General features: G+C 40.7%; 1 protein-coding gene across 5 annotated transcripts in view; it reads left to right on the top strand.

Annotated features, from left to right (window-relative positions):
* The window catches only part of UAP1 (UDP-N-acetylglucosamine pyrophosphorylase 1), a 49,815-nt gene extending 35,852 nt beyond the window's left edge, over window positions 1-13,963 (top strand). For 3 of the 5 annotated variants that reach the window (XM_060644455.2, XM_060644453.3, XM_060644454.3), the window contains 2 exons: window positions 243-309; window positions 1,585-2,157. In XM_060644455.2, the coding sequence (XP_060500438.2) occupies window positions 243-309; window positions 1,585-1,677 (160 nt within the window). In that variant the 3' untranslated portion in view covers window positions 1,678-2,157. Of the gene's footprint in view, window positions 1-242; window positions 310-1,584; window positions 2,158-3,912 lie in introns of those variants that run through there. The other 2 variants (XM_060644451.3, XM_060644450.3) reach the window with 2 other exon arrangements.
* The last annotated feature ends 12,224 nt before the right edge of the window (window positions 13,964-26,187 follow it).

Below are 26,187 nucleotides of genomic sequence, written 5' to 3'. Positions count from 1 at the left end.
TTTGAAGATCTGCTGGTAATTACTGGCCTTCGCCCCCCATAGCGTCTTCTGGACCATGACAAGTTCACGTTACCTTAATCCTCAGGGAATCTGGTGGCCATCAGGATAGCGGCTGTTCTGTTTGCTTAACTGGGAGAGTTCGGTTATCTGCAAGCTTCTCAGAGGGAAGGGGTGGTCTGTACTTTCACTCTGGCAGTAACATGAGAAGCAAAACCTTCAACATGTCTGCTTTTTTTTCTTAGCTTGAAGGATGCCAATGATGTACCAATTCAGTGTGAAATCTCTCCTCTTATCTCCTATGCTGGAGAAGTAAGTCTGATTTTCCTTTTCTTCTTATTCTTTGAAAAGTAGGATTCTGATACTGTTTTTATTTATTTATTTTTAACTAAAAATGTTTACTGTTGAGAACGAGAGCATGTGCGCGAGTCGGGGAGGTGCAGAGAGAGAGGGGGACAGAGGATCTGAAGGGGGGCTCAAACTCAAGAACCGCGAGATCATGACCTGACTTGAAGTCGGATGCTTAACCAGCTGAGCCGCCCAGGCGTCCCTGATTCTGATACTATTTTATGTTTAAGTGTTCTGCCCTGCTCATCCTGGGAATTAGAAAAGAGGTTGCATTTGTTCCAAATTCTTCTCTTTGAGAATTCCTGTTATGGCTTTGCGTCTGTCCCACAATGGGGTTAGTTGCCACACACAGAATGTTTAATAGTTAGTCCGTTTCATTTACACATTGAAATGCGGTGGTCTTTGAAAACAGTTGGCTTTTTTTTTAAGATAACTTATCAGCTCTTTTGTTTTTTAATTGAAATATAGCTGACACCCAGTGTGGCACTGTTTTCAGGTGCACAGCTTGTGAGTCAGCAGGTCTGTACCTTCTGCTGTGCTCACAGGTGTAGCTGCCGTCTGTCACCATAGGGCACTACGCCGTGCCCTTGGCTGTGCTCCCTCTGCTGGACCTTTCATCCCATGACCTACTTCTTCCATAGCTGGAAGCCTCCACCTGTCACTCCCCTTCACCCATTTTGCTCCCCGCCCCCCCCCCCCCCCCCCCGCCCAGCCCCCTCCCCTCTGGCCACTGTCACATTGTTCTCTGGATTTGGGGGCTATCTGGCTTTTTAAAATGCAGTGTACTTTTTTCTCCCAAAGGGTGGTTTTGTTCGTATACTTGGTACTCTCACTTTCAGGACTGGGGGATTTAGGGGTTCCTACTCTTCTAATATGTGATATTTTTCCTGGAGACCCTTGTCAGATTGCTTAGCTCCAGCATCAGAGACAGCCACATTGCTGAGAAAATTGACTCTGTTGGTTGATGATGATAGGAAGAATGGTTAACACCTTACTTACTTCAAGAATTATAATCAGAGGAATTTTCCTTTCATTGTTATTTGTTTTATGCTTCTGTAAATCGGTCAGTAAGCTCAGTTTAAAAAGTATACTAGGTAGATTTTTACCGGCTTTTAAATTCTGCATCTCAACCCCGCTTTTTGGCATCCATGCTTTAAATCTTTGGTATAGTCACGGCGTCCTGCATCGTATGACTAGCGCCTGCCAGTTTTCTGTGTTTCATTCCAACCCTTCTTTCAGGGAATAGAAAGTTACGTGGCAGATAAAGAATTCCACGCGCCTTTAATCATTGATGAGGACGGAGTCCATGAGCTGGTGAAGAACGGCCTGTGAACTGGAGACTAAGTTCCACCACAGTAAGAATAGCTTTTACTTTCGAGAGAGCAACCGTGAACCTCAGGGCCTCTCCTGGACTACTCGCCCGTGAATATCCACGGGGTTTCCTTTCGCTTGTTGAACTCTTACAACTCCCGCGTGTTCCCCAGGATCCAGATGACTGAACTCCAGAAAGCATTTTTACGATTCTCAACTCACTGAAGGTCTTACTTCTATTTTTCAATTGTAGACTTTGTCTTCCGAGCCAAGGAAGACGTTGGCCAACCAGGAAATCTCCTACAGCTGGGGCATAGTCAGGGTGTTCAACATCACTGTACTTGGAGCTGGAAACATTTGTTTTTGACGTTGTACATAGTAATGATATGGCCTCGTATGTGTCAGAAGCTTTCTACGGTACTAAAAGTGTGTTTTATTTTATCAGAAATTAAATTTTTTTAAGAAAATAATTGGACAGTCAAATAAACTTTTCTTCCTGTCTCTGGAGTGGCATTTGTACCTTGAGGAAATTATTCTGCTAGAAAAACATGAAACTTGGGAGAAACTTGGCCATAATGCAGAAAACCAAATTGGCAATTCCAGGAAATTGCAGCCTCATGGTTTTTATTTATTTATTTCTTTATTTTTGAGTTTATTGATTTTGAGAGCAAGCGAGCAAGGGAGGGGCAGAGAGAAGGGGAGAGAGAGGATCCCAAGCAGGCTCCGGTGTGTCAGCATAGAGCCTGACACGGGGCTCAGACTCAACGAGCCCATGAGGTCGTGACCCGAGTGGAAAATCAAGAGTCCGACACTTACGACTGAGCCGCCCAGGTATCCCCGCAGCAGCAGTTTTTAGATGAACGTCTGTCTTTGGACTTCATCCTCCTGTCACTTTATAACAACGACTCTGAACCGGAGACGATTTGCTGCTTGAGAAGGCCTTCGGCAGTGTCACCACTGGGAGGGCGGGAGGGTGACACCGGCGAGGAGTGAGCGAGAGGGACCAGGGATGCCGCCAGACTCGCAGTGCACAGGGCGGCCTCCTGCACCCAAGGGTGATCTGGCCCACGATGTCAGTACTGTGAAGGCGGGGAAACCTTGTTTCACGTCATTGGTTTGTTCTCTTTTACCCACATATTTGGTAGCTCTCAGGAATTCAGAGGAACACGGTTCTGGTGTTTCCCCAGACGAGTTAATCACTAGCATGCAGGTTTTTTTTTTTTTTTCTTTCCATCTAGAGGATGAGCAAACAGAGGTGGGTCCTTAAGATATGGGGCATAGTTCAGTGGCCCTTAGGAAGGGTTCTCGGGGCGCCTGGGTGGCTCAGTCGGTTAAGTGTCTGACTTTGGCTCAGGTCACCATCTCACAGTTCATGGGTTTGAGCCCCGCGTTGGGCTCTGTGCCGGCAGCGTGGAGCCTGCTTCTGATTCTCTGTCTCCCTCTCTCTCTGCCCCTTCCCCCCACCTCGCTCTCTCTCTCACTCTGTTTCTCAAAAATAAACATTAAAAAAAAAAGGAAGCGTTCTCTAGGTCTAAGATGGAGTTTGCATGAAAATATTGAGCTCTGTAAATGCATTTTATAGAGCATTTAAGTCTTGACCAAAGCATAAAATTTAACATTTGGATAAATGAAAAATTCTAAAAATTAGGTCTAGAGAAGAAATTACTAAATTTTATCTTTTACTGACAAGTGGTCACAAGATGGAATATTATAGGTGAGGCTTTTCTCTAAAAGGAGAAATTTTAAGAATTGCTTTTTTAAAGAAAGTATGTAATACATATTTTTTTAATGTTTATTTATTTTTGAAAAAGAGACAGTGAGTAGGGAGGGGCAGAGACAGAGGGAGACAAGAATCTGAAGCAGGCTCCGGGCTCCGAGCTGTCAGCACAGAGCCCGACGCGGGGCTCGAACTCACAGACTGTGAGATCGTGACCCGAGCCGAAGTCGGACGCTTAACCGACTGAGCCAGCCCAGGTGCCCTATAAAGTATGTAATATTTATATCTATCTCAATTTATTTTTTGCGCTAAGGTCTAGATAGTGTGTCCAGCGTATTTTCTCTTTGCTTTCAGTAACAGCCCAGTTTTGCTATCGTTACCCATTCCGTTTCTCAGATTTGTGAGGTTTGAGTTCTCCGTCAGAGCGAGCTCCGAGTGGATTGTGAGGACAGAACCGCTCAGCGTTAGCTCCTGAATGGCACGCTTCGTTTCCTTTTTCCTGGACCTTCATCTGCGGTTTCCTCTCTCCCCATCTTTAGGCTCCCGTGGCTAATTTCAGGAAGGGGACGATGGGCAGGATGGGGGCAGTGGCGTTCCTGGAGAGGAGCGGCGGCTGAGGGACACTGGGTGCAGTGAGAGCAAAGGGTCTGGGAGCCACTGAGCCGTGACATTACGAGGTGGCTGCGTTATACACCTTCCCAAGTCCTTGGTAAATAATTGTTCTAATTCAGAAAATACAGAATTGGGTAAAATGGTTATGAAAACATGAACTAGACTCATTTGGCAACAGTGTGGCAGAATTTACATGAGAGTTAATACTCACTTTGAGTGTCATCGAGATCACCCTTGCACGTGTGTTAACAACTTTACTGATAGTCACAAATGAACATATAAGCCAAATAGGCCGTGTTATTTGAATATTTGATTTTTGTTCCTCAATTTCCCTCTTGCTTCTTGAAATTGATGCAGTTTTGGTATCTAAAAAGGAATTACTAGGGATATCTACAGAAAGATGAACAAAAATAATTTTATGTTCAATCTAGCCCTTCTTTTCCCCAGTTTGAATTGTCATTGGTAACAACGTGGGTTCATTGCTAACCGCAGCTTACTATCTGCAGTGTTTCCTCTTGGTGATTCATCATGGCACAGTCAGATCTCAGTTATCTAGGTAAGACGAGGCGAGGACAAACACATGATCCAAGAGAGTGACTAAAACACAAGCCATTCAGTTGACCTGGAAGTGTGGTTTCCTACTAGACGAGACTGATGCTTTTGCAGTTCAGAGAGCCCTCCGGAGAGCCCCAGTTTGGGAAAGGCATGCTGGGAAGTGATGGAGTGAGTCAGCCAATGAAGGCTGAGTGCCTGTCACATGCCCAGCACTCCCTGGGATAAAAGCACAGAGCCCTCTCCTTACACGGCTTGCGTTCTGGTTCAGGGGATACAAGTAACCCCCTTAGATAACACAAGGATGATTTAGTACTAAAATGCAAGGAAGCAAGGTCAGTGGGAGGTGAACAAGGGTCATTGTTATGGACTGGAGTTTGGTACGGCAGAACTTCTCCACGACAAACCCTGTTATCTTGAGAGAGGGGATGTTAAGGTCAGAAGTTTCTGTTCCAACAAGAAGACATACCTTAATAGTTCTACCATGTCTTATGAAAAACCAGTGAGGTTTTTACTCATCAGAACCATGTTTCGCTCATAGTAAGCTCTCAAATAATTTGGCTCTGATTCTATTGGATTTAGTTGCCTTAAAGTCAAACGTGTATTGTGATTCAGATATGGATTATTAGTGGGAGTTGGTGATTGTGGGGAGGAGGGGTTACTTAGCCGCATCCAGTTGCCAGGTGCTGTCCACGTTGTAGGGTTAATGAGCAGACCTGTAACGGTGATTTTTCCAAGTGTGGTCCCCTGACTGGGTACATCAGTGTCACCTGGAAACTTGTTAGAAACACACATTCTCAGAATCACTCCATTATGCATTCGTGGGTGGGGCCTAGAAACTTCTATTCTGACACACCCTCCAGGTGATTCCGATGTATCCCAAAGTTGGGGAACCATTGCTCTAAGAAGGCTAACCAAAAGGTCAGGGGCAGTACCAAAAAGAACATACCCTAGGGGAAACAGGCCCGTGTGTGTAGAGCAAGAATAGGGGAGGCCAGAAACCAAATAGATCTGGCTTAGGGGAGCTTTATTCCTTAAAAGACAGAGGGAATGGTGGCGGTGGTGGTAAGAGTAGAAGACGGAGCTAGAGAGACCTGACCTGGACGCTTGTAATTGCGAAGGACAATGGTTTCTAAACCCTTTGGATTCTCTGGATTGTTTGGAGAGATTTAATAAAAAAACACAAAAAACAAAAAAAACCAAAAACAACTCCAGTTCTAGAGATTGTGATTCTCAGTCTGGTGGAGGGCCTGGGTACCTAATTTGTAAAAAAGCACTGGATGATTCTAGCAAGCATTTAGGAGTGAGAATCACTGACTTGCGGGTAGAGACTTAGCGAAGGGTGAGGGGAAAAAGAGTCTGGATGTGTTCTGGCTTTGAAAAATCAGACAAGGGAGGCCAGAGATGAAGAACATATCATTTGAGAGGAAGAGCGCAAACAGAAGCACAAACAGGTGGGCAGGGCCAGGGAACATGCATCCTGGGGACGGTTCCACTTTGCAAACGCCTCAGATTGCTAGAAAGAGCCACCCTACACTGGGCTCTTCCTAAATTTTATCCCTCTCCAATTCAGAGCGTTTCCTCCAGCTAGAGTGAGGGTAGTAGGGGAAACAAAGTTAAGGAATAATTTGGTTTAAAAATAAGAGTTTCAGGGGCGCCTAGGTGGCTCAGTCAGTTGAGCGTCTGGCTCTTGATTTTGGCCCCATTCACGATGTCACAATCGTGGGATGGCGTCCACATTGGGCTCACACTGATTGTGAAACCTGCTTGAGATTCTCTCTCCCTCTTCTCCTCTACCCCGCTCGCTCACCCTCTCTAAAATAAAAAATAAATAAAAATAGGAGTTTAGTCTGAATGAGAAATAAAAAGTAAAAATGTGGTAAGGTGATGGCGTCATGGGTGGGTTTTTCCTCTGTATTTCATAAATTTTTGGATGATGCATTCTTAGTAATTTTATGATAAAAAGTTTTATCCTTTATAAAGTCTCAAAGGATGAATAAACCAAGGGTATTCACATTGACCAGTTAGGTGCTTCTGTGAGAGAACTCAGAGGTAACATTGGCTGTGATGAGGTCCACAGAGTGTAGACGTACCTTCAGATAACGGAGTGTGGACAGTGCACCATTGGAGTGTAAGGCACCGTGGTCTTTGTATGCTGTCATCTCTGACCTTGGCCATTACTTGGAGCTTCCTGTGTGAAGCAAATGTCTGGTACGAAAGCCTTTCTGCGAGGCTGAACAGGAGTCCTCTGGTGGAATATACGAATTCAGTATCTGCTTACTCCCTCTTAAAGATGAGAGGCTAAGAGGCTTGCCAGAAGCTCAGTGAGTCAGTGGTGACACCAAATATGTTTATATAGACATAGTGTTTTCAAACTTCTGAACCGAGTTAGAAGACAACGTAAGAACAGAAAGTCTATTATTATAGTTGTGTGACTCACTGTTTCCACATCAGCTCTCTCATTTCTATCTCAGTAATTCTACTTCTCAGAAAGTGTTCCTTCTTAGATTTTTTTCTAGTGGGCACCTTTTTTTTTTTTTTTGTTTAGTTTTGTTGTACAGAATGATGTGTAGAACTCCTACATATTCTATACAGCAAAATATAGACTAACGTAGGTGATGTGTATGAGATCGAAATGGGACTTGATAAATTTCCTTTTAAAGTTTAAAATTTCTCCTAATTTATGTACTTCTAAGAGGTCTGAAATTTGACAAAGAGATTATTACTATCATTTTTTAAAATTTTTACTGAAATTCTAGTTAGTTAACGTACAGTGCGATATTGGTTTCAGGAGGAGAATTCAGTGATTCATCACTTACATGTGATACCCGGTGCTCCTCACAAGTGCCCTCCTTAGTACCCATCACCCGTTTAGCTCATCCCCCACCCACCTTCCCTTCAGCAACGCTCAGTTTGTTCTCTGTATTTAAGAGTCTCTTAGGGTTTGTTTCCCTCTGTCTTCTTCTTTTTCCCTTTCCCATATGTTCATCTGTTTTTTTGTTAAATTCCACATATGAGTGAAATCATATGATATTTGTCTTTCTCTGACTCACTTATTTTCCTTAGCATAATACACTCTAGCTCCATCCACATTGTTGCAAATGGCAAGATTTCATTCCTTTTGATGGCTGAGTTATATTCCATTTGTGTGTGTGTGTGTGTGTGTACACGTACACATACGTACCATGCCTTCTTTATCCATTCATCAGTTGACGGACATTTGGGCTCTCTCCATAGTTTGGCTATTGTTGATAGTGTGGCTATAAACATTGTGTTGCATGTACCGCTTCGAATCTGTATTTTCATATTCTTTGGGTAAATATCTAGTAGTGCAATAGCTAGATCGTAGGGTAATTATACTTTTAACTTTTTGAGGGACCTCCATATTGTTTTCTGGTGTGGCTGCACCAGTTTTCATTCCAACAATGCAAGAAGGTTTCCTTTTCTCTGCATCCTCGCCAACACCTGTTGTTTCTGGTGTTGTTAATTTTAGCCATTCTTACAGGTGTGAGGCGGTATCTCATCATGGTTTTGATTTGTCTTTCCCTGATGATGAGTGATGTTGAACATTTTTTTCATGTGTCTGTTAGCCATCTGGATGTCTTCTTTGGAAAAGTGTCTATTCATATCTTCTGCCCATTTCTCCACTGGATTAATTGTTTTTTGGGTGATGAGTTTGATAAATTCTTTATAGATTTTGGATGTTAACCCTTTACTCGAGATGTCACTTGCAAATATCTTCTCCCATTCTACAGGCTGCCTTTTAGTTTTGTTGATTGTTTCCTTCAGTGTGCAAAAGCTTTTATCTTGGTGAAGTCCCAATAGTTCATTTTTGCTTTTGTTTCCCTTGCCTCTGGAGATGTGTCTAGGAAGTTGCTATGGCTGAGGTCACAGAGGTTACTGCCTGTGTTCTCCTCTAGGATTTTGATGGTTTCCTGTCTCACATTTAGGACTTTGATCCATTTTGAATTTATTTTTGTGTATGGTGTAAGAAAGTGGTCCAGTGTCATTCTTGTACATGTTGCTGTCCAGTTTTCCCAACACCATTTGAAGAGACTGTCTCTTTTCCATTGGGTGTTCTTTCTTGCTTTGTCAAAGGTAAGTCGACCATATAGTTGTGGGTCCATTTCTGGGTTTTGTATTCTGTTCCATTGATCTATGTGTCTGTGGTTGTGCCAGTGTCATATTGTCTGATGATTACAGCTTTGTAATGCAGCTTGAAATCCGTAATTGTGATGCCCCCAGCTTTGCTTTTCTTTTTCAGGATTGCTTTGGCTATTTGGGGTCTTTTGTGGTTCCATACAAATTTTAGGATTGTTTGTTCTCACTCTGTGAAAGATGCTGGTGGTATTTTGATGGGGATTGTGACAAAGACATGAACATCTCATGAACATAACATAGTGAATATCAAGTAAAGATAACCATGGCTAATACCTTACGATGGCCCTTAACCGTGTGCTGGGCATTGCTTGAAGCACTTTATCTACATTGTCTCATTGAATCCTTACTACTTTCCTATGAAGTGTGAACTTCTATTGTCCAGTCCATAAACTAGTAAGAAGCAGGGCTGGAAATTGAACCCAATGTCTGAATCCAGAGACTTACTCTTTTTCATTTTTTTTTAATTTAAAAATTTTAAATATACACAATAGTAGAGAACAGAATAACAGCCCTCTGTTACTTAGTTTCTAACAATTAACTTTGGCTAATAATGTTTCATTTAATTCCCACCTCCAGTGCCCCCATGGAATTATTTCATAATCAGTTCAACGTGTTGGATGTAATACTGCAGTATACATCTAAGAGCTAGGTGTGTGTGTGTGTGTGTGTGTGTGTGTGTGTGTATCCACACAACTTAAAAACCTTAATAATTAATAATGATTCCTTTTGTCATCTGCCATGCATTGAATGTTTGTGGTCCCCCCACCCCTGCCTCCAGTTCCTATGTTGAATGCTAACCCAATGTGATAATATTAGGAGGTGGGTTGGGAGGTGATTAGGTCACGAAGGTGGAGTCCTCATAAATAGAATCAGTGTCCTTATAAAAGAGACCACGAGAGTTCCCTTACCGCTTCCACCTTTGGAGGATATGGCAAGATGACCACCATCCCTCTGTGAATCAAGAAGCAGAAACTCACCAGACACCAAATCTTCCAGTGCCGTGATCTTGGACTTCCCAGCCTCCAGTACCGTGTGAAATAAAGTTCTGTTTTGAAGTCCCTCAGTCTGTGACATTTTTGTTATATCAGCCTGAATGGATGAAGATGTCATCTGATATGATCCCACGAGTGTTCAAATGTCCCCAAGTATCACATAAATGCCTTTTTAGTATTGATTTATTTGGATCAGGGTTTAAAGTCCACTTAATTGCTTTTGTGATGTTTCTTACATGGTTTTAACTTGTGCATGTCCTTTTTTTTTTTTAATATTTATTTCTTTGGAAAAAACTGGTAATTTTTCCAGTCTTGTAGATTTTGGATTTCATTTCCACGTTAACATTTTCCTCTATCTTCCATATTTCTTGAAAACTAGTTGTGTCTGGGACTTGATCAGATTCAGATTCATTTTTTTTTCCCCATAAAAAACACTTTCTAGATGGTTCTGTGTATTTCCTATTGAATCTCACTAGAAGGCGTGTGTCTGTGATGTGAAGATTGGCATTTTTTTTTTAAATTAAAAAAATGTTTATTTGAAAGAGAGTGAGAAAGTGCAGACGTGAGTTGGGGAGGGGCAGAGAGAGAAGGAATGAGAGAATCCCAAGCAGGCTCCCTGCTGACAGTCCCACATGGGGTTTGAATCCACAAACCACCATGAGATCATGAGCTGAGCTGAGGTAGAGTTGGGACGCTTAAACGACTGAGCCACCCAGGCACCCCTAATTAGCTTTCTTAAGGATTGTTTGTTCTGCCTCTGTAGGTATTGTCAGCCCGATCCAGCCATTATAAAGCCCCCTCCAACCTTTCATCTAATGTCTTAGCAGCTACTGAGTCTTGTTTCCAAGATCCATTATTTCATTAGGGGCTGAAAAATGAGATTTTCCTACCACTTCTTTTGTACTGATTAGCAAGAATTCTTTATAAAGAAACATTTCCATCAATTGTTTGTTTACCTAGTACAGCAAAAACAGTATAAATCCTTGAATCTTTACCAGTTTCCAGAATAGTGAGCTCTGCCCCAGCTCTCTCCAGAGGTGGCCAGTGAAGCCCTCCCTAATCCTCAATATTATTATGAGCTCAGTGATTTTTGATGGTTGATGTGTTTCCATGCGTTACAGTCATTATTAGTTTGGGCCAGTGAGCCCTTTGAATTGGCTCCTGTGTCCTGACATAACTCCAGTATTTTTTTTGTAGCTTCTTTATGTTTCAGGATCAACTTAAACATTTCCAGCCCTACTCTAGACAGATGCTTGTTTTTTTTGAATACCGATTTAGATGTTTTATAAAATACATTTATGAACTAATTTATTGTGACACATTTTACTTTTCTGACTTTAGGGGAAACCTTGCAATGAAAATTTAGATTTGTAAATCCAAATTTACTTGTGAAATCAAGCCTACACTCTTGGACTGAAGGACTGAGACTACATTCTAGAAAGATCCAGTCTGCTCTGGGATGAGAGTGTACATAATGACTGTAGTTAGGGGGTGTGCCAGGAGTCAGTTTCTAGGAACTGTGGTCCTCACGCTCCTGTCTCTGTGCTCCCAGAGTCTGTGACTCAACCTCATGCAAGTTAAGTGTGGATGATTCTTACACACGCCACAGGGGTCATCTTTAAATGAGAGTGTAATCACCTTTAAATGAGAGAAGTACTCAGTGGTGCCCGCACTGGAAAGAGTCCAACTTGCCAAAGGAAGCCATTTCTCCAAGAAGCTTTGGTTCCTTTTAATAGGATATGGTATTTAGATACTATAACGTGGGCACTAGGAATATTTATTGCCAGAGGTTTTAGGCCTTTTTACAGGACCAAGCTAAAAAATATATTAAACAATTTTTTTTTTTAGAGGGAGAGAGCATGAATAGAGAGGGGCAGAGAGTGAGTGAGAGAGAGAGAGAGAGAGAGAATCTTCAGCAGACTCCACACTTAACATGGAGCCTGACAGGCTTGATCTCAACCATGAGACCATGTCCTGAGCCAAAATCAAGAATCGGACACTTAACCAACTGAGCCACCCAGGTGCCCCATTTTGTTTTGAAAACAAAACAACAAAAAACGACATCAGTATAAACTGATAATTCCAATTTTTAAAAATAAGGTACTACTTTGATTTTGTTTGTGTCTCTTTTAAGCTGAAAATCTTGGTTCCTAACAATGTAATTATGTATTTTAAAAATATTACTGTGATGGTTAATTTTGTGTGTCAACTTGGTTGGGCCATGGTGCCCAGATATTTGGTCAAATGTTATTCTGGATGTTTCTCTGAGGGTGTTTTGGATAACTAACATTTAAATTGTTTGACTTAGAATAAAACAGATTGGCCTTCACTATGTAGGTGGGCCTTATCAAATCAGTTGAAGCCCTTAGCAGAACAAAGACTGACCTTTCCCGGGCAAGAAGGATTTCTCTTAGCTGATGGCCTTTGAACTTGAATTGCAACACTGGCTCTTCCCTGAATGTTCAGCCTGCCAGCCTACCCTGCAGATTTTTGACTTAAATTCCATGAGCTAATTCCTTAAAATAAATTTATCTCTATATACTCACATCCTGTTGGTTCTGTTTCTCTGGAGTTTAAGGGAAACTTATTGCAACTGCCACTTCTCATGAAGACAGAATAAACAGAGGCTGGATTTGCCCCTCCCATCTGAAACAACTGATAAACCAGAAAAAAATAAATGAAACAATGGCACAAAAGACATTGGACATAAGGCAATGAAGGTCTGTGATCCCTGGAAGACAGGGCACAAACGGAACAAGCCCTATGGTTGTCCCAACTTGCTGCCTGGAGAGAATTTTCAGGCCATACCATAACACAGAGGAACCAGGAAATATCTGTCAGTCTCCCTGCGTTGAGAGGATGGAGGTAGGAGCTTGGGGAAACCAAGGTGGCTTAGAGGTCATAGGGTAGCATACTAGAGAACAGAGAGAGTGTGCAGAGAAAAGGCTGGAGATCTGCAAAAGCACCCCTTTGAATATTCAGTTGAGTGTGATCAGCATACATGTGTGGAAAGAAACTTTTTGATTCCACATAGATGTGAAATCATGTGGCATTTGTCTTTTTCTGTCTGAATTGTTGAATCACTATATTGTGCACCTAAAAATGGGATATTGTCTATCAACTGTACTTCAATAAGAAAAAAGTTTTTTAATGGTAAAAAACAAAACACTTGAGGCTGAGGAAAAACCGTTTGAAAAAAATAGAACAGCGTGTGGAGTGGAAAGCCTCGTAATTCACAGGGTGTTGGGTAGAGTACTAAGAAAGGGCCTACCTAGATTAAATGCGGTTCCTGTCCAACCTAACAAAGCTTAAAAGCAAGACCTGAAAGGATCAAACTTCCTGCGTAATGGTGTCTGCATTATTATTGTTATTTTTAAATTGCTGAAAACAGCCCCCTTAATTTTTTTACAGTTTCTGGGGGTTAGGAATCCATGGAATGGCTTAGCTGAATGGTTCTGGCTCAGGTTCTCATGAGGTTGCAGTCAGTCAGCCAAGGTGTCAGTCATTTGTGGGCTTGACTAGGGCTGGAGAATCTGATGCTAAACTCACTCATTTGGCTGTTGGCAAAAGGCCTTATTAGTTCATTTGCCATGTGGGCCTCTGCATAGGGCAGCTCATGACACGGAAGCTGGGTTTTCTCAGTGTGAGTGACCCAAGCGAGAGAGAGAGCAAGCAAGATAGAAGCCACCGTGTCTTTTATAAGCTAATGTGTCAGAAGTGATATAGCAACTCTTCTGCATTATTGTATTGGTCAACTCAAGAGAAGCAGAGGTAATTGGGCTGATCATCTTAAAGCCTGGCTACCACAAACATAGGTATAAAAGTCTTTACAAATATTTAGCAAGTCAAATCCAGTGATCTATAAAATGGATGATGTACCACAACAAAGTGGAGTTTATCCTAGAATTGCATGGTTGACTTAACATTTGAAAATTAATCCGTGTAGAAGGAGAGATAAGGAGTTTCCCAGACAAAAAGAAACTGAAGGAGTTTGTGACCACTAAACCAGCCCTGCAAGAAATTTTAAGGGGGACTCTGAGTGGAGAAAAAGAGAAAAGACTAAAACAACAAAGACTACAAAGGACCAGAGAACATCATCAGAAACACCAATTATACAGGTAATACAATGGTGCTAAATTCATATCTTTCAATAATCACTGAATGTAAATGGACTAAATGCTCCAATCAAAAGACATAGGGTATCAGAATGGATTAAAAAAGAGAGAGAGATCCATCTATATGCTGCCTACAAGAGACTTATTTGAGACCTAAAGACACCTGCAGATTGAAAGTGAGGGGATGGAGAACTATCTGTCATGCTAATGGATGTCAAAAGGAAGCTGCTGTAGCTATACTTACATTAGACAAACTAGATTTTAAATGTTATTTTTTTTTTCAGTGTTTGAGAGAGAGAGAGAGAGAGACAGAGCATGAGCGAGGGAGGGGCAAAGAGAGAGAGGGAAACACAATCTGAAGCAGGCTCCAGGCTCTGAGCTGTCAGTATAGAGCCTGATGTGGGGCTTGAACTCATGAACTCATGAGATCATGACCTGAGCCAAAGCCAGATGCTTAACCAACTGAACCACCCAGGCGGCCCATCAGTAAAACTAGATTTTAAAATAAAGACTGTGGGGCATCTGGGTGGCTCAGTCAGTTAAGTGTCCAACTCTTGATTTCTGCTCAGGTTTTGGTCTCATAGTTTATGAACTTGAGCCCTGCATCTGGCTCTGCACTGAAAGCATGGAGCCTGCTTTGGATTCTCCCTCTCCCTCTCTCTCTGTCCTTCCCCCTCCCCACTCTCTCTCTCTTAAAATAAATAAATAAAAAAAGGACTGCAGCAAGAGATGAAGAAGGGCATTTTATCATAATTAAGGGGTCTATCATCCATCAAGATCTAACAATTGTAAATATTTATGCCCCCAACTTGGAGGCACCCAAATATATAAATCAATAACAAACATAAACTCATTTATAATAATACCATAATAGTAGGAGACTTTAATACCCAATTTACAGCAATGGACAGATCAGCTAAGCAGAAAATCAACAAGGAAACAATGACTTTGAATGACACACTGGACTAGATGGACTTAACAGATATATTCAGAACATTTCATTCTAAAGCAGCAGAATACACATTCTTCTTGAGTGCACATAGAACATTCTCCAGAACAGATCACATACTGGGTCACAGATCAGCCCTCAACAGGTACAAAAATATGGAGATTATAGCATGCATATTTTCAGATCACAACATTATGAAACTTGAAATCAACCATAAGAAAAATTTTGGAAAACCCTCAAATACATGAAAGAATGTCCTACTAAAGAATGAGTGGATTAACCCAGGAATTAAAGAAGAAATGAAAAAAAAAATACATGGAAACAAATGAAAATGTGACAGTCCAAAACCTATGGATTGCAGCAAAGGCAGTCCTAAGAGGAAAGTACATTGCAATTCAGGCCTATCTCAAGAAGCAAGAAAGGTCCCAAATATACAACCTAACCTTTCACCTGAAGGAGCTAGAAAAGGAGCAGCAAATAAAGTCCAAAGCCAGCAGAAGACGGGAAATAATAAAAATTACAGCAGAAATAAACGATATAGAAACGAACAAAAAAATCCCAGTAGAACAGAACAATGAAATTAAATGCTGGTTCTTTGGAAGAATAAACAAAATTGATAAAATCCTACCCAGACTTATCAAAAAGAAGAGAGGAACCAAATAGATAAAAACACGAATGGAAGAGGAGAGGTCACAACCAACACCACAGAAATACAAACAATTATGAGAGTACTATGAAAAATTATATGCTACAAAATGAGCAATCGAAGAAATGGACAAATTCCTAGAAACTCACACACTACCAAACCTAAAACAGGAAGAACTGGAAAATTTGAACATACCCATAACCAGCAAAGAAGTTGAGTCAGTAATCAAAAATCTCCCAACAAACAAAAGTCCTGGGCCAGATGATTTCCCAAGAGAATTCTATCAGACATTTAAAGAAGAGTTAATACCTATTCTTCTCAAACTGTTCCAAAAAATAGAAATGGAAGGGAAACTTCCAAACTCATTCAATGAAGCCAGCATTACCTTGATTCCAAAACTAAAGACCCCACTAAAATGGAGAATTACAAGCCAACATCCCTAATGAAACTGGATGCAAAAATTCTCAATAAGATACTAGCAAATCGAATTCAACAGTGCATTAAAAGAATTATTCACATGATCAAGTGGGTTACAGGGCTGGTTCAATATCCACAAATCAACAAATGTGATATACCACATTAATAAAAGAAAGGTTAAGAAGCATATGATCTATCAATAGATGCAGAAAAACCATTTGACAAAATACAGCATCCATTCTTGATAAAAACAAAACAAAACAAAACAAAAAACCCTCAAGAAAGTAGAAGGAACATTCCTCAACATCATCATAAAGGCCATATTGAAAGACCCACAGCTAATATCCTCAATGGGGAAAAACTCAGAGCTTTCCCCCTAAGGTCAGAACACAACAGAGATGTTCACTCTCACCACTGTTGTTCAGAATAGTACTGGAAGTCCTAGCGTCAGCAATCAGACAACACAAAGAAATGAAAGGCGTCCAAATTGGCAAGGAAGATGTCAAACTTTTACCCTTCGAAGATGAAATGACACTCTACATGGAAAACCCAAAAGGCTCCACCAAACAACTTCTAGAACTGATATATGAATTCAGCAAAGTCTCAGGATATGAAATCAATGTACAGAAATCTGTGGCATTTCTATACACCAGTAATAAAGCAGCAGAGAGAAGAATCAAGGCATCGATCCTACTTACAATAGCACCCAAAACTATAAGACATCTAGGAATAAACCTAACCAAAGAGATAAAAGAAAGCTATAGAAAGCTTATAAAAGAAATTGAAGAAGACACAAAGAAATGGAAAAACATTCCATGCTCATGGATTGGAAGAACAAATATTGTTAAAATATTTAAATGACAAATAACACCAGCATTGTTCACAGGGCTAGAAAAATCAGTCTAAAATTTGTTTGGAACCAGAAAAGACACCACATAGCCAAATCAATCCTGAAAAAAACAAAGCTGGAGGCATCACAATTCCGGACTTCAAGCTGTATTATTACAAAGCTGTAATCATCAAGACTGGCACAAAAACAGACATAGATTAATGGAGCAGATTAGAAAACCCAGAAATGGTCCCACAGACGTATGGGCAACTAATCTTTGACAAAGCAGGAAAGAATATCCAATGGAAAAAAGATAGCCTATTCAGCAAATGGTGCTGGGAAAACTGGACCACTTTCTTACACCATACATGAAAATAAACTCAAAATGAATGAAAGACCTAAATGTAAGACAGGAAGCCGTCAAAATACTAGAGGAGAAAACAGGCAACAACCTCTTTGACCTAGGCCACAGCAACTTCTTACTTGACATGTTTCCAGAGGCAAGGGAAATAAAAGCAAAAATGGACTATTGGGACCTGATCAAGATAAAAAGCTTCTGCACAGTGAAGGAAAGTCAGTAAAACTGATGGAATGGGAGAAGATATTTGCAAATGGCATATCAGACAAAGGGTTAGTATCTAAAATCTATAAAAAACTTATCAAACTCAGCACCCAAAAAAACAAATAATCCAGTGAAGAAATGGGCAAAAGACACGAATAGACACTTTTCCAAAGAAGACATCCACAGATGGCTAACAGACACATGAAAAGATCTATAGGTTCAACTTAATCCCAATTAATATCTATCCTGGCAGCCTTTAATTTACTTTTTTTTTTGCAAAAATTAACAATATTCTAAAGTGCATATGGAAATGTAAAGCCTCAACGACTTTGAATAACAAAGATGGAGAACTTGTGCCTGATTTTAAGACTTATTATAAAGCTACAGTAATCAAGATAGTATGGTAATAATGACAAGTAGACAAATAGATCAGTAAGAGAATAGAGTCTAGAAATAGACCCTCACGTAGATAGTCAAAAGATTTTCAACAAGGTGCTGAGGCATTTCAGTGGAGAAAGAATAGTCTTTTTAACAAATTATCCTGGATAATTTGATCCAGGATAATTTGATATCCTGGATATCAATTAGATATCCATAGGCAAAAAAAGTAAACTTGTATCTATTCTTTGTCCTACATGTAAAAATTAACTCAAAATGGATCATAGACCTAAATGTAACACCTAAAACTATAAAACTTCTAGAAGAAAACAGGTGAATGTCTTGTGACCTGTGGTTAGACCAAAATGTCTTATATAGCACCAAAGTATAATCCATAGAAGAAAACACCAAAAATGTATTAAAACCAAGAACTTCTGTTCATTGCCAGGCAGTTAAGAGCATGAAAAGATAAGCCATAGGCTATTAGAGAATGTTTGCAAATCACATATCTGGTAAACAACTTGTCTCCAGAATACATAAAGAACTCTCAAAACTCAATAAAAAGAAAACAACCTATCTTTTAAAATGGACAGTTAGAGCAGATACGTCACAAAGGAAGATGTATTGAAGGTATATTGATAGCAGAAAAGTCCATGAAAAGATGCTGAGCATCATTAAGTTATTATGGGAATGGAAATGAAAACCGAACAATGAGGCACCATGACACATCTCATAGAATTAAAAGAACTGACCACAGCAAAAGTTGGCAGGGATGTGGAACTCTTATATGTTGACTGGTGCCAGTATGAAATGGTGCCACCATGTTGAAAAATAGTTTAGAAGGTTCTTCAAAAGTTACACATAAATCGACCATATTGCCTAGCAATAATGTTGGAAGCAAGAAGTCAGACATGGGGTGCATGGATGGCTCAGTCGGTTAAGCCTCCGACTTTGGCTCGGGTCATGATCTCACAGTTTGTGAGTTCTAGCCCTGCGTCAGGCTCTGTGCTGACAGCTTGGAGCCTGGAGCCTGCTTCAGATTGTGTGTGTCTCCCTCTCTCTCTGCCCCTCCCCTGCTCGTGCTCTGTCTCTCGCTCTGAAAAATAAACATTAAAAATTTTTTTTAAGTAATAAAAAAATCAGACACAAAGGTGCACACTATACTATTCCATTTATATATGATGATCAAGAATTAGCAAAAGGAGTCTGCTGAAAAAGGTCAGAATAGTAATATCCACGGAAGGGATATCTACTGAGTTACGGAGCTTGGTGAGTGCTGGAAATACTCTACATTTTGATGAGTGGTGGTTACAGATGTGCATGTATTTGTTAAAATTTAAGCTGAATGCTTAAGATTTGTTCATGTAAAAAAAAATGTTTATTTTGAGAGAGAGCGAGTGAATGGGGGAGTGGCAAAGAGAGAAGAGAGAGAGAATCCAAGCAGGCTCCGCACTATCTGCCCAGAGCCCGACATGGGGCTCGAACTCAGGAACCTTAAGATAATGGTCTGAGCCGAAATCCAGAGTCAGATGCTTAATTGACTGAGCCACCCAGGCGCCCCTTACTTTTGAAATTATGCCTCACAAGAAAAATAGGGACTTTGCTCTCCTGTGTATTTTGAAGTTTTAAAATACACTTAAAAATAATCCAGTGATCAAAGAGAAAGTTTAAACAACTTACCTACAATTCCATAATTCCATAACTTAGTGGATGGCCCAGTAGGGGTTAAAATCCCAAGTCAATCTGACTCTAAAAATCTGTGCTTTTAATTACTCTGTTGTCTGCTTCCTGGTACCCCTCCTCCCGAGCCCAACATCATTCTGAAAAATGCTGGATCCACCAAGCACAGATTTTGAAAGAGAAAGGGAAAGAAATAGTTGTGTGTTGCTCTCAAGGTCGAGGGGGAATGGAAACTGAAGCAGGCAGAGCTTCAAGTGAAAGGCAGCTTGGTAGGAGATTGGTTTGGTCTGCAGTCTCAAAGCAGGAAGGGTCATAAGCACCCCAAGAGAGAGACCAGATGATGTCGGCACCAGATGGCTGCCACGAGAGCCATGCTCAGGTTACTGTGAAATAAGGGGAATCACGACAAGGTTATGCAACACCAGCCCCAAGTCAGTTACTGTTCATGAGCCTTTGCTACATTTTCTGTTATTTATAGGAAAATGTGTGTGTGTGTGTGTGTGTGTGTGTGTGTGTGTGTGTGGTTGCAGGGAACACCAAAGAGCAGTTCTGGGAATAACTAATCAACATCTGAGAGTAGAATCGGGCTATATTTAGATAAGCATAATTGTTTCAGTGGAAAAGTTTTTCTCATACTTGTCTCCCTCCCTTCATTGTATTCTCAGCGCACATCTGTCCACTGCTCATAAAAGACATACTGAGGGGCAGTGCACTTGGCAGGCTGCACTTGGCCCTCGTCGGTCCCAGAGCAAAGGGCCCGAGGACACTAAATTCTGTTCAGTCCCATTTATTGAGTTGTTGGGAAATGGCATGGGAATCTTGATAATATGCTGCTGGGGATTGAAAAAAAGACACAGCCTACAATTTGTGACTTGGGTTGCAGGTGAAAGTTGAAAACTTCACCACTGCAGAGAATAAAGTTGTAAGACTAACAGCTTTGTGTAGGGGTCTAGTCTCAGAGAGATGAGAATATCCAAATGATGACCCAATTAAAGACCCCTCTGTGGACCAGCATCTATTAGGAAAACCTGTTTTTGCCTCACCCTTCTATCCTTGTATCCATATTTCGGAGGCCGTCCGACAGTGGCCCTCTGGGGGACTTGTTTCTGAAGCTGTCCCAGTACTTTGGCACGTGGCAGTGGCTCTTGGTCCTGCCTGTCCCACCTTAGTCTGCCCTGCTGTAAGGGGGGCTGGAGGCAGAGACACTTGATAGTAATGAGGTCATAGCTGAAGCCCCGGAACAGAATGTATTTGCTTAAGCAGATTTTTATGGCTGGATTTCTCACTTCTCTGTGTGTGTTATAGCTGCTTCCTGTGAGTTAGCCGCCTCCCTGGGGGCCTCGTCCAGGCTGGCTGTAGTCGCTGGAGGCCCCTCTAGCCTTCCTGGTAGGCTTATTTCTGTGCAGTAGAGGGCAGCAGTTTCAAATGCTCACTCATTAGGACAAAACCGGGAACCGGAGGTTCTAGAATGTTGGGCTCTGTCTGCTTATCCCAGAATGCCAGCACGATTGCGCCATGAGCCCACTTTCCACTGTAGATCAACATTTCAGGAGGGGTCCCGCCCCAGCTTGGCCCACATGCCTGTGTCTCTCTTCATTGTCACCACTCCCGTGTGCAGAAGGCCTCAGAGATCACTTTGTCCGAGCATTTCATTTTACAGGAGAGGCAGCCGAGGGCCAAAGAAAAGTGACTGCCTGAAGGTCACAATTCTAGTTAGTGACAAAATTCACACTAGATTCTGGATCTGAGCTCGAGTTAGAATTTAGGGGCCACTGATTTATTAAGAGTAATGAAAGGTCTTGGTGTGGATGAGAGAGACTGTAGAATAAGATAAGAATGGGCAGGGTAAGACAGGGCCCAGGACGAGTCCGAGAAAGACTGCCAACAGTATGGATTATAGAAATTAGTGAAACTTCCAGGGCGCCTGGGTGGCTCAGTCAGTTAAACATCTGAGTCTTGATTTTGGCGCAGGTCATGATCTCATGGTTCCTGAGATTGAGCCATGAGTTGGGCTCTGTGCTGACAGTGCGGAGCCTGTTTTGGATTCCCTCTCTCTCTCTCTCTCTCTCTCTCTCTCTCTCTCTCTCTCAGAACTTAAAAAGAAATTAGTGCTGGATTTCACTCCAACAAAGTCCTTTTGAAAAAAAGGGTCTGATAAATTCATTAGTACTAAAATGTTCCTTGACAGATTTAATTTTGTTACCTCTCTTGATGTGTTTAGAAAATTAAATCCCAAAAGGATTATTTAAAAAATACTAATCCCCTGCCCCACTCATACTCAACCTCCTCCCAGTCCTGTTGCCTAGAAGTAATCACTTTATATTATTCTCGTAGCTTTTTCTTCTGGTATTTATTTCCATGTTTTCATATATATTATATATGTATATATTTTATGTATGTGTTTCCATATTTTCATATGTATATCCTATGATTTCTTTGTCAGTTTTAGGCATTATTAAGTTTCTGTATGGTGGATGAGGGCTTAGCTTTCTAGTACCTTCTCTTACTGTCTTCCTTCATCCTGCTAATAGCCTCTCTGTATGATTATAGCACACTAATCGATCAAGTCAATATTAGCATTTGCAGTATTCGAGTATATAAATGCATCCCACAATTGCTTGAGATAGTATACTGTGATTATGCTTTCTGTATATATACAACTTTTTGTTTAGCTTACAGTTAATAATTTCTTCCTTTTGCCTACTTGCTTAGCTGTCTATTAACCTACTGCTATTCGATGCAAACGACCCAAAAGATCTATCAACTGCAAAGCAATTGTATTTTCAAAATGTTCAAACGCAGCAGACATCCCTTCCCTTCCACTTTTCTCTGTACTCCCACTTGAACTGGGTGTTCTGTAAGCCTGCTCCACGGCCTTCGTTCAGGTTTTCCCTTCGGCACCTTTTCTGTGTTGGATTCTCTGAATGTCAGCTTCGTTGGCTTACTCCTCTGTGGTGATGGAGCGCATACTCCAGTACCTTCTGAAATAAGGGTGTGTGACACATAAATTTGTTGAGTCCTGGCATACTTTAAAGTATTTTAATTTAATGCCACACTTGCTAGATCGTTTGCTGGGTATAATCTTTTTTAAAAAAATTTTTAAAAAATGTTTGTTTGTTTTTGAGAGACAGACAGAGCTTGAGTGGGGGAGGAGCAGAGAGAGAGGGAGACACAGAATCCAAAGCAGGCTCCAGGCTCCGAGCTGTCAGCACAGAGCCCAGTGCAGGGCTTGAACCCACGAACTGGGAGATCATGACCTGAGCTGCAGTCGGACCCTTAACTGATGCCCCAGTACTGACAAACTTTATCTTGAAGGTTCTGTGTGTCGCGGAGGAGAGTCTAACTCTCCTGTGAGCCCTGCTGCTCCTCCCTGCCTGCTTGGCCCTGCAGGGCTCAGCGGCCCCAAGTCTCAAAGGCCCTAGGGGGACCACGTGGCCCACTTCTCATCCATCTCTCCCTGTGCGGGCACTTGAATTTCAATGAAACTTCTGCTCTGCTAAGAGAGTTAACAATCCCCAATCTAATTTATCTTCCTAAAGTTTGAGGAAATCCCTGTTCACTGTGCCTCCTTTCCCATGTGGTCAATCCACCACATTTAGTTAGCAAGTATCGTGTTTATATCTTAGCAGTGGACAGAACTTTAAGTCAGAGAAAGAATTTCTTAATTGTGTATTTTCAGAAATAGAGATTTGGGTGTTGGGAGTCTTTAAAGAAATCTTTATTGAAAACAAAACAAGACAAAACAAAACCTTTTTGTTTGCTGCCTCTTAGTAGTTTAGAAGGAAAAGGAATGTCTTTTTAGAGAAACCAGATGAATGAGGGCAGTTTGACCCAGAGAGGAATTAGAAGTGAATTATAATTTTTTTAATGTTTATTTATTTTTGGACAGAGAGAGAGACAGAGCATGAGCAGGGGAGGGGCAGAGAGAGAGAGAGGGAGACACAGAATCTGAAGCAGGCTCCAGGCTCCGAGCTGTCAGCACAGACCCCAATGGGGGTCTCAAACCCACAAACCGTGAGATCATGACCTGAGCCAAAGTCGGACACCCAACTGACTGAGCCACCCAACTGACTGAGCCACCCAGGCACCCCAGGAGTGAATGATAAATGAAGAACGTCATATGCCAACTTTCTATGAAAAAAAATTCAAAGTACAAACAAAATTCCTTTGTAGAGATAAATTTTAAGGAGTAGTGTGCTAGTAATAACATTTGAGAAGAAAAGTTAATATTTATACTCATGGGAAAGGTACTAAAAAATACCTTCTCACTAGCAACTGCAAAGAGATTGAGGTTGCTATAACATCTTGAGTAGCCCCAGGATTGAGGCAAAGATTAGAATCTTTTTATAGCTATAAAAGAAAGCACAAAATGCGGATACATGAAACTTATGAAAGTACGGTAGACCCAGTAGCAATAAGCGTACCCAGTATCCAGATCTCGGTTTCCAAATACCATTCTGAAGGGTTCCTTGGAGAAACAGCTGATGCTATGGCTGGGGCAGAGAAACCACCGACGAGCCTGGGGCATCTTGTAGTACCACAAAGTAAGGAAGTGCACAAGCAACCAAAAGGATGGGGCATGCCAAAGCAACACAGGAGTCACCTTGAAAAAGCTCTTAATGGTCAAAGCTGGAGTAATTGGAGTAACTAAATAATGCAGTATAGCACTATAACCTACAGTGTGAAGTAACTATACATGAGTTCATACTGATATGAATAAATGAGTATGTAAGTGGGGCACCTGGGTGGCTCAGTTGGTTGAACGTCTGACTCTTGATTTCAGCTGAGGTCATGATCCCAGGGTTGTGGGATGGAGCCCCATGTCAGGCTGCACACTGGGCGAGGAGTCTTCTTGGGATTCTCTCTCCCTCTGCTCCTCTCGCCCACTTTCTCTCTCTCTCTCTCTCTAAAAAAAAATTATATATATATGTATATATATATATACATAAGTATGTAAGTAAATAATAAATAAACAGAGAAGAAGAGACAATCTTTCTTAGAGAAGAATTTCAAGTAAAATATGTAGATATTTTCTCCTCCAGGAAGTGGAACTTAATTACCATCCACCTCCTCTTGATTTCCTTGCTCTTTCTGGACGGCCATTCATTCATTCATTCATTCACTTTTTATTTATTTATTTATTTTGAGAGAGAGAAAGCACAGGTGGGGAAGGGGCGGAGAGAAGGAGAAAGAGAATCCCAAGCAGGCTGCATGCTGTTAGTGCAGAGCCTCACATGGGGCTCGATCTCATGAACCATGAGATCATGACCTGAGCCAAAATCAAGAGTCTGATGCTTAACTGACTGAGCCACTGCAGGTGCCCCGAGACCACCTTTTGGTTAGATGTTTTCCTTTTCTGGACTTTGACTTAAGTATTTATTTATTTTATGTCTCTTTGACTTTTAGCTCTGTGTTCACAGTTTCTTTAACTTTCGCATCTGTAGAGTTCTTCTACTGAAATATATTTTTAATTTATAAAAGCTTTTTTTTCATCTCCTTGCCCACTCCTTTCTGCTGTCTTATCTACCCAAGTTATATCTTAATAAAATATAAACCTCTCAACACATTTTTATAACTCTTGCTTTATGCAGCTGTTGTCTGAATCAGGAAAAGAAAAGTGTTTAAAAAAATACATTTATACTGTTTTCCTATATACTTGTGTGGTTACTTTTACCAATGCTTTTTTATTTCTTCATAAGGATTCAAGTTTCTATGTAGAGTCCTTTCATTTGAGCGTGAAGGACTCCTGTTGGTATTTCCTACAGAGAACATCTGCTAGCAATGAATTTTTTCAGTTAAAAAAAAATCTGGCAGTGTCTTAGTTTTTCCTTCATTTTTTGAAGGATAGTTTTGCAGGACATAAAATTCTGGGTTGCAATCTCTTGTTTCAGCACATTAAATATGTTATCCCCCTGCCTTCTGCCATCCATGGTATCAAATGAGGAATCAACATGTAATCTTAATTTAGATCTCTTGTTATGGTGGGTCATTATTGTGTTGATGCTTTCAAATTCTGTTTTAAAAGTCTTGGGCATTCTACAGTATTACTATGATGTATCTAGGTATAGATACATATAGATTTATTCTCCTTGGAGTTCTTTGATCTTGGCTGTGTAGATTAATGTTTGTCAATAAATGTATGTTTTTGGGTATTATTTGTTCATATATATATATATATGTGTGTGTATATATATATATATATATATATGTGTGTATATATATATATGTATACATATATATATATATATATATATATATATATTTTTTTTTTTTTTTTTTTTTTTTTTTTTTTTAAGTAGGCTCCATGCCCAGTGTGGAGCCTGATGTGGGGCTTGAACTCATGACCCTGAGATAAAGACCTGAGCTGAGATTAAGAGTTGGATGTTCAACTGACTGAGCCACATAGGCACCCCTCTTCATATCTTCTTTTTTGCTCTTTCCTCCATCCTTTTCTTCCATGGCTGCCATCATGCATATGCTAGTACACTCGGTAGTATGCCGCAGGTCTGAGGCTTGGTTGCTTTTTCTTTTTTTCTTTTCTTTGTGTTTCCCAGACTGGGTAATCACAATTGATCTATTTTCAAGTTCACTGATTCTTACTTCTGCCAGCTTAAGTCTTCTGTTTAGCCCTTCTCGTGAATTTTTTATTTCAGTTGTTGCACTTTTTAACTCCAGAATTTCTTCTTAGTTCTTTTTTTTTTTTTTTTTTTTAATAGCTTCTACCCCTTTATTTATATTATCTCTTCGGTCAGACATTGTTTTCATATTTTTAATTCTTTGGGTATGATTTCCTATAGTTATTAGAAAATATTTATAGTAGCTGATTTAAGGTCTTTGACTAGTAAGTTCAACACATGGTTTTTCTCAGGGATAGTTTTTGTTGACTGCTTTTTTTCCTTGTGTGGTCTCCCCTTTCCTGGT

Source organism: Panthera onca, chromosome F1, assembly GCF_046562875.1.
Source record: "Panthera onca isolate mPanOnc1 chromosome F1, mPanOnc1 haplotype 2, whole genome shotgun sequence".
NCBI lineage: Eukaryota > Metazoa > Chordata > Mammalia > Carnivora > Felidae > Panthera > Panthera onca.
This window is presented reverse-complemented; position numbering and strand designations above follow the sequence as displayed.